General features: G+C 47.8%; 1 protein-coding gene across 1 annotated transcript; it reads right to left on the bottom strand.

Moving 5' to 3' along the window:
- Positions 1-2,001: 2,001 nt before the first annotated feature.
- LOC123114983 (leucine-rich repeat extensin-like protein 4) lies at positions 2,002-4,112 on the bottom strand. Its single transcript, XM_044536315.1, has one exon. It carries the CDS (start codon positions 3,886-3,888, stop codon positions 2,650-2,652), a length of 1,239 nt encoding a protein of 412 aa, XP_044392250.1. The 5' UTR covers positions 3,889-4,112; the 3' UTR covers positions 2,002-2,649.
- Between the last annotated feature and the right edge of the window lie 5,580 nt (positions 4,113-9,692).

The raw sequence follows: 9,692 nt of genomic DNA on the forward strand, positions 1-9,692 counted from the left end.
TATATGGCGGTGATTCCGGAACCCTCGAGAACACCTTACTACTCAAGTGTCATCCTTACTAACTTAGTGTCATTTAATTCATGTTTTACTTTCTTGTAAGTAGTTTAGTTAATTATCCCTTTCATCTTGTTTTCCTAGCAACTTATCGAGTAGACTATTTCCAAACTCCGGTTTGGGTGCGTACGTGACTGCGTGAAAGTGACAACGTAGTTGCGGGGTTTGTGGTGCCTTCCTATTCGCTCCCTGTGGGTTCAACACTCTATTTATCAAAAGAAAGTGCTACCACAGCCATGTGCACTTGCAGGTCATCAGCTCGCCAGGTTGACACATACCAACGAACATAGAGCGGGCACCGAGCTGCTCCACGCCCGATGTCCGCGGTCGGACAAATCATGATGATGCAAACTCAGAGAAAAGGAGTTGTGTCACGTTGATGTCGATGCAATAAGGCATATGTCCCCGCGACGGATGTCGAGGACTGCTGCTGAGCTGTTGAGCTAGAAGTAGGGTGGCTTGTGTTGATCTTGCGAGGACCGCGTTTGCACGGACAACGATGCCCCTTCCCCCCCCCCCCCCCCCCCCCCCGCCGTGCCAGGTCCCGCCCTGCACCACGTCTACTGTCGGCACCACGTCCGCCTCCTACACGTCTGCCGCCACTGTCGCTGCCCTTCTTTTTGAGTGGTGTCATCTCCTTTGCCTTCTATCTGACGTGACAGTCTTGTCGTGTCGCCAAGTTGATCTTTCGGGCGGCGACCTTCGCCAGCTTTTCATACGGGCCCGTGCGGCGGCGGCGGTAAAAAAGGGCGGGAATTGGGGTGGAGAGTGGTGGGATGGTAGAGGAGAGTGTTGAGAAATGGCGTTTTGCCGCAAAGAAAAGGTACGGATAGCTCCAAAGGCGTCGGCTCTGCCTCAATTTTGGATGGGCGGGGAGTGTCAATGTCCTACGTGGCTGGACTCTGCAAAGCCTCCTAGTTTGCTTCTAATTTCCGAGATGACTTGCGGACAAATACGAGCACCGTTGGATGACTTGCGACGTCCGGACGCTTGTGGGAGGTTTGGGGATCGGTGTTGGAGATGCCCTTATACTCTTTCCAAAGTTTATAAGGTAAATTATTTTGTAACGGGTCACAATACCCCGTAGAAACATTTCTGGAGAAATATAGTCTACCAATTAAACAGCCAATGTATCATGACAAAAGAAAATCCATACATAATCCCAATGAAATTCTTCAGTCATAGTATTATACAGTAATTTGTCAGTTTCTTGCCCACTGGTCGACCTTGGACCCAATTTCTTTAGTCCAACAGAGTTCGACCCCGCACTGGTCGACCTTGGACCCAATTTCTTTAGTCCAACAGAGTTCGACCCCGCTCCAGTAGCAGCTTCTTTGTTTGTCAATAGCAAGGGGTACAGTGATCATTCTTGTCAGAGACCAAAACCCCACTGCAAAATGGCATAACCACTAGTGACTAGTTTAATCCCGGAGCAGAAAGGGCCTGTAAAAGCTGGAACTGGTAGCACGCTTAACCGCCAAAAAAGCGGCACAACGGTCGTATCTTGCACCGGAAGCGAAGGGCAAATGGGTCGTCAGTGAGAACGAAAATTGGAACCTGGCAAAACGAGACCAATGCCATTTTCAGGTTTTGGGCAGTCAGACATCCTTCTCTTCTTCTCTTCATTTTACACGCGATTTTAGGCAGCCGTTTTGTTAGCCGCCAAAGTTTCTTACCTCATGCCTTGCCCACATGGACATAGTTCTGCCAACCGTTTAGTTAGGCGACGCAAACCTTTGTCCCAGTCAGATACACAATTTTGGCAGCCATTCTGTTTCATTCTACACAATTTTAGCACCCGTTTAGCTAGCCGCCATATTTTCTGAGATCATGTCTACTATCTCACATCGTCCAGGCTCGGGTAAATTAAGAAGCACACCATGGGATGCATCAAAAGATAATCTAGGCTCGGCTAAATTAACAAGCACATCATGGGATACATCGAGATAACAGTATAGGACAGTATAGATAGATTTATAGTGTCATAGTACAAAATTTGTAAGAGCAGAGTAACAGTTAGGAGACAACATTCTCCAAGAAGCCCAACTAAACATCTTAATAATAATAATCGAATAACAGTAAGCAGCTGTGACACAAGAGGAATTCAGTAGGACAAATCTCTTGATGTAGAAACTTATCTCTGACCCTCAACTAGAGCTTTACCGAACTAAAAGTATCATTCTATACATCCCGCATCACAACTTTTCCATGGATTTCTCAATCTCAGCTTAACCTGTCTCTCTCAGCCAGTTTATTATTCACAACCCAATTAGCCATCAATCCAAGCCCAATTTGCTCCCACCTTTCAAATTTCCTTATCACCATGCTCCAATCCTTTTCGCCATCGCCACCGCGCAAACGGATGATCGAAGACGACGATGCGGAAAACAGACACCAACCAATGCAAAAAAACAAGAAAAGGATATATGCACCACGTTCTTCTTTACGCCGGTAGCTATCAATCAAGAACTGGTAATCCACGAACAACAATGACCACGTACTTTTGTGACGGCGAGCTCCGCTGGCTCTTCCACACCGGCGGCAAGGGGTGCGGCAAGGGAAAGTGAAACTGGCAATGCTTCTGTTGTCAAAGAATCATCGGTAACGTGGAGGCGGCGGCGGCGACGCGTATGGCATGGGGTACACTGGCGGCAACGGGCCGGGGTATGCTGGCGGTGGGGGTGGCCGAGGTGGGACAAACGGCTTGCACTGGAAAGCTGCGCAGTCGACGGGCGGGCGGGCATAGAAAGCGGCGCACTGCTGCGGCATGCGCTGGGCGGGGCGGTTGGGGAGGCAGTTCCGGCGGTCGCCGTCGGCAGGCACGACGCGCGCGCAGGACGGCGGCTCGCCGGTGAAGAAGTTGTAGGAGAAGGTGAAGTTCTTGAGCCGTGGGAGGTCGCACACGGCCTCCGGCACGGTCCCCGACAGCAGGTTGTGCGCGATGTCGAGCTGCTCCACCTTTTGCATCCCGGCCACCTCCGGCGGCAGCGGCCCTGCGAGGGCGTTGAAGCTGACGTCGAACACCGTCACCTCCCGGAGCATCCCGACCTCCGCCGGGAGGCACGAGGTGAGGCCGTTGTTGATGAGGAGGATCTCGTTGAGCGTGTCGGACATGTTGCCGAGGCTCGCCGGGAGGCAGCCGCCGAAGTGGTTGTTGGCGAGGACGATGACGGACACGGGCGAATTGCCGAAGTTGTCGGGGAGCTGGAAGCGGAGGCGATTGTGGTTGAGGAAGATGGCGTCGAACGGGCGGTCGAAGAGCTCCCGCGGCACGCCGCCCTCGAAGTCGTTGAAGCGGAGGTCGAGGAACCTGAGGGACGGGAGGTCGAGCACGACGGTCGGGAACGCGCCCACGAAGCGGTTGTTGCTGAGGTCGAGCTCGTGGAGGAGGACGAGCCGGCGGAAGGTGTCGGGCACGAGGCCGCAGAAGCGGTTGGAGTTGAGGTGGAGCAGCGCGAGGTCGCAGAGGAGGCCGAGCTCCGACGGGAGGTAGCCCGCGATGTCGCCGTGGTTGAGGTCGATGCCGGCGACGGCGAGCTCGCCCGACGACGGAGCAGGCGCGCAGAACACGCCGGTGTAGCCGCAGACCGCGGGACCCACCCAGTCGCCGGTGAGGTTCTTGGGGTCGGAGAAGATGGCCTGCTGCTTCCATGTCTGCAGCGCGACGTACGCGTCCCGCAGCCGCGGGCTAGGGAAGCGCCAGGCAGGGTCCACCACCGCCGCCGCCGTCTGTCTGACCCCCTCCGCCCATACGGCCGCGACCCGCGCTCCGCCCCAGCCGCTGCCGGCGAAGGCGAAAAAGCAGAGGAACAGCACCGCCGCCGTCCTCATCATCTCATCACCCAGATTTCTCGCGGGCGCGGAGAAGAATCCAGGGAACCAAACGGAGGCGGTGGGTGCAGCGCTAAGATTTGGCAGCAATTGAGTTGTGGATGGACGGAGGAGGAGCGAGGACGAGGGAAGTGGAAGTGGGGAGAGGAAGACAGCTATGCCACAGCTCAGAGGGAGAGCGAGCGGAGTGGGAGTTTCGCGGGGGACGCGTAGCGGGGAGAGGGGGCGCGGCGGGGGCAGATTTATGGTGGGGAGAGAGGATTTATGATAGGCTTGGGGTCCCCCGCATTTGTCTCCGGAGTATACAGTACTACTACGGTAATTATGGCGGTGATAGCGTGGGTTCAGTGGATTAGTGACTGTACTGGAGTACTGGACATGGCCAGAGGGCTAGAGGCGTGCATAATCCAAAGCTAGGAGTACTACCCAATCCACAAAACAGGAATGTAATTGAGTCCATAATCCAAGTCTATATCTATATCTATACCTCTATACCTACCTACTAATAAAGCAAGATGATATTCTTGGTTTCGTCCCGCATCTAATCCTACGTTAAATGTCTTATATATACACGAGGTGGTACTAATTACCCGTAGCCCAGGTGAAAAACAATTGGCGTCTAAAATTCGTCCGCAAACAGCCCACTTGGGCCTCAACCGCCAATGAAGCCGGCCCATGTGACGTCCCCCGCTGGGCCAACAAAAATAGATAAAAAATGTTACCCTGTTGTATCTCGAACTTGCTATGTGTAAAGGCTGCAACAAGCTGAGCTAGATGCATTTGCTCCTACGTGGAAGCTGGCTTCTGAATGGATTCTTTCCCGACCGATCAGAGAATGGATTCATGACACATCATGCATGCATGTTGCATATACAGTACGTGCTAAGTGGTGGGCTAATTAAAAAGATGTGACATGCATGATGCAATACGTGCCATGTGGTATGGTCTAATTAAAGACTGTATTCTTAAGTTTAGTATAAGTGGGAACTAGATGTGGTTTCTCTAAATTCTCGAATACACAAGTTCTAAACCTACGTCGAGGCATGCCCAACAAACGATGGATCAAGGATGTGGATTTCGAGCGTAGCACCTAGCCGCCAAGGCCCAGTAAGACACTTTTCGCATAGTTGTTACTGCTCACTGGACGCAAAATAAAACTCACTAAAATAGTTCGTCTAGATTGAAGCTGTCTCAAGACATTTGAGTATCAACTAGCAAAACGGCCCGTGCGTTGCAACGGGAGAAAACACCAATTACCTTACAAACCCGTATCAATGTTGTTGCAAAAATTTAGAGTGCCATGTGTTTGAGCCATAGTTTTAAATAGCCAGTTGTAGCTCCGCTATAGCCTGCTATATAGCCTTTTCAGCAGGGTGCCGCAAAATGGCAGCCTTTACAAATAGCCCGCTATAGCCCGCTATAGTTGGTTTGGAGGCCCATAGCTATTTTTCCATAGCCCGCTATTTAAAATATTGGTTTGAGCCAGTTGATCCATCAATGGTAGTGGCAAATTTAGATTGGGTGAGGAAGAAGATGTGTGAACTAAACGTCACCCTGAGTTTGTACGGTAATTGGTGTTTTCTCCCGTTGCAACGCACGGGCCCTTTTGCTAGTACTACTAATAGTAAGAGGGAAAATCTGCAATTTGCATTTTTTTTCGGGTGTGCAATTTGTTGGGACACGTTCATCCGTATATGAATTTTGCGGAACTTACATCACACTGTGACGTCTAACATTCTTTTTGTAAAGCATGCAGCAGGCAACATAGAGCAATCCAACATTTTTTCCCCCTGTAATAAGGGTAAGGATCCAAAGGTCCCTGACATTTCATATCAAAATTATTACTCCCTCTATTCCATAATGTTGTGCATAGAGATTTTCTAAAAAGTCAATCTTCACAAACTTTGATCAAGTTATGGAGAGAAAGATTTACATCTAGAATGTCCAACATATATCATAAAGTTTCTCGAAGAAAAACATATATCATAAGATGTAGTTTTATATTATATTATATATATATATATATTTGTTATTACATATATAAATAGTTTTCTCCGTAAGCTTGGTCAAAGTTTACGAAGTTTGGCTTTTAAAAAAAATGCACTACATTATAAAACAGAGGGAGTACAACACTGAATAGATGACCTAAAAAGAAACAAAAAATTACAATATGGTCCTCCCATCTTTTATCTAGGACCCCAATCCACAAAAGGAATGCAATTGAGTCCTAACAGGCATAGCAACTTCGTTGGAGACTTCATGGCCGTCATTTCCAAACACAAACCTTGCCAACGACGGGCAAGGGAACATGTGCCTTACTTGGAGGTTAAAAATGGCACGACGAAAGCAATTATATTGTTAATATGTAGCTTCCTTGGCCGAGATTGATGTAGTGGGAACAAGAAATTGAATCATCAAGCTAGCTCTCACACCCCACAGAACTATCGAAGATGTCAAGGCCTGGATCCGCCACTTCTTCTCCATCCGGCACCGCGTCGGTGAATAAGAAGAGAGGAGAAGTGATGACCCACAAGTATATGAGATCAATCGTAGTCCTTTCGATAAGTAAGAGTGTCGAACCCAACGAGGTGCATAAGGAATCAATAAGCGATTTTCAGCAAGGTATTCTCTACAAGTGTTGTAAGATAATTGTGACACATAGTTTGATAGCAAGATAATTCGTAGCAAGTAACAAGTAATCAAAGTAACAAGGTGCAGCAAGGTGGCCCAATCATTTTTATTACAAAGGACAAACCGAAAGTACTTATAATGAGCAAAACGTTCTTGAGGACACATGAGAATTTTGTCTAGTCACTTTCATCGTGATTTATTGACTCACATTCACTACTTTGATAAGTTGTTATGTGGGTGGACCGATGCTAAGGTGTTGTTCCTACTTGAAAAAGCAACCTACTTATGATTACCCCCTCTTGCAAGCATCCGCAACTACGAAAGAAGAATTAAGATAAATCTAACCATAGCATGAAACATATGGATCCAAATTAGCCCCTTATGGAATAGCACATAAACTAGGGTTTAGCTTCTATCACTCTAGCAACCCATCATCTACTTGCTAATTCCACAATGTCTTCCCCTAGGCCCAAGTATGGTAATGTGTCATGTAGTCGATGTTCACACGATGCCACTAGAGGAAGAACAACATAACACATCATCAAAACATTGAATGAAAACCAACTTCACATTATTACTTATAAGAGACTTCTCCTATGTCCTCAAGAACAAACAAAACTGCTCACAAATCTGTTGGGGAACGCGGTAATTTCAAAAAAAAATCCTACGATCACGCAAGATCTATCTGGGAGATGCATAGCAACAAGAGGGGAAAGTGTTGTCCACGTACCCTCGTAGACCGAAAGCGGAAGCGTTATGACAACGCGGTTGATGTAGTCGTACGTCTTCACGATCCGACCGATCCTAGCACCGAAAGTACGGCACCTCCGCGATCTGCACACGTTCAGCTCGGAGACGTCCCATGAACTCTAGATCCAGCTGAGGTCGACGGAGAGTTTTTTAAGCACGACGGCGTCATGACGGTGATGATGAAGCTAGCGGCGCAGGGCTTCGCCTAAGCACTGCAACGATATGACCGAGGTGGAAAACTGTGGAGGGTGGCACGAACACGGCTAAATAATCAACTTGTGTGTCTATGGGGTGCCGCCCTCCCCCTTATATAAAGTAGTGGAGGAGGGGGAGGGCCGGCCCTCTCATGGCGCGCCCAAGGGGGAAGTCCTACTCCCGGTGGGAGTAGGATTCCCCCTTCCCTAGTTGGAGTAGGAGAGGAAGGAAGGAGGAGAGAGAGGGAAGGAAAGGGGGGGCGCCCTCCACCTGGCCGCCTCCTCTTCTCTCCCACTAAGGCCCAATAAGGCCCATACACTCCCCGGGGGGTTCCGGTAACCCCCAGTACTCTGGTAAATGCCCGAACTCACCCGGAACCATTTAGATGTCCAAACATAGTCTTCCAATATATCGATCTTTATGTCTCAACCATTTCGAGACTCCTTGTCATGTCCGTGATCATATTCGGGACTCCAAACTACCTTCGGTACATCAAAACACATAAACTCATAATACCGATCGTCACCGAACGTTAAGCGTGCGGACCCTACGGGTTCGAGAACTATGTAGACATGACCGAGACACGTCTCCGGTCAATAACCAATATCGGAACCTGGATGCTCATATTGGTTCCTACATATTCTAAGAAGATCTTTATCGGTCAAACCGCGTAACAACATACGTTGTTCCCTTTGTCATCGGTATGTTACTAGCCCGAGATTCGATCGTCGGTATCTCAATACCAAGTTCAATCTCATTACTGACAAGTCTCTTTACTCGTTCCGTAATACTTCATCCCGCAACTAACTTATTAGTCACAATGCTTGCAAGGCTTATAGTGATGAGTATTACCGAGAGGGCCCAGAGATACCTCTCCGAAACACGGAGTGACAAATCCTAATCTCGATCTATGCCAACCCAACGAACATCTTTGGAGACACCTGTAGAGCACCTTTACAATCACCCATTTACGTTGTGATGTTTGATAGCTCACAAAGTGTTCCTTCAGTATTCAGGAGTTGCATAATCTCATAGTCTGAGGAACTTGTATAAGTCATGAAGAAAGCAGTAGCAATGAAACTAACATGATCATAATGTTAAGCTAACGGATGGGTCATGTCCATCACATCATTCTCATAATGATGTGATCTCGTTCATCAAATGAAAACACATGTCTATGGTTAGGAAACATAACCATCTTTGATTAACGAGCTAGTCAAGTAGAGGCATACTAGGGACTATAGGTTTTGTCTATGTATTCACACATGTACTAAGTTTCTGGTTAATACAATTCTAGCATGAATAATAAACATTTATCATGAATTAAGGAAATAAATAATAACTTTATTATTGCCTCTAGGGCATATTTCCTTCAGTCTCCCACTTGCACTAGAGTCAATAATCTAGCTTACATAGTAATGATTTTAACACACATGGAGCTTTGGTGCTGATCATGTTTTGCTCGTGCAAGAGGCTTAGTCAACGGGTCTGCAACATTCAGATCTGTGTGTATCTTGAAAATCTCTATGTCCCCCTTCGACACTTGATGACGGATGGAATTGAAGCGTCTCTTGATGTGCTTGGTTCTCTTGTGAAATCTGGATTCCTTTGCCAAGGCAATTGCACCAGTATTGTCACAAAAGATTTTCATTGGACCTGATGCACTAGGTATGATACCTAGATCGGATATGAACTCCTTCATCCAAACTCCTTCATTTGTTGCTTCCGAAGCAGCAATGTACTCCGCTTCACACGTAGATCCCGCCACGACGCTCTGCTTGGAACTGCACCAACTGATAGCTCCTCCATTCAATAAAAATACGTATCCGGTTTGTGACTTAGAGTCCTCCGGATCAGTGTTAAAGCTTGCATCGACGTAACCGTTTATGACGAGCTCTTTTTCACCTCCATAAACGAGAAACATATCCTTAGTCCTTTTCAGGTATTTCAGGATGTTCTTGACCGTTGTCCAGTGCTCCACTCCGGTATTACTTTGCTACCTCCCTGCTATGCTTATAGCAAGACATACATCAGGTCTGGTACACAGCATTGCATACATGATAGAACCTATGGCTGAAGCATAGGGAATGACTTTCATTTTTTCTCTATCATCTGCGGTGGCCGGGCTTTGAGTCTGACTCAATTTCACACCTTGTAACATAGGCAAGAACCCTTTCTTTGACTGGTCCATTTTGAACTTCTTCAAAACTTTATCAAGGTATGTGCTTTGT

This window comes from Triticum aestivum, chromosome 1B, assembly GCF_018294505.1.
Source record: "Triticum aestivum cultivar Chinese Spring chromosome 1B, IWGSC CS RefSeq v2.1, whole genome shotgun sequence".
NCBI lineage: Eukaryota > Viridiplantae > Streptophyta > Magnoliopsida > Poales > Poaceae > Triticum > Triticum aestivum.

Coding starts and splice junctions, on each gene's coding strand:
- LOC123114983 (XM_044536315.1), bottom strand. CDS start 3,888: ATGATGAGGACGGCGGCGGTGCTGTTCCTCTGCTTTTTCGCCTTCGCC.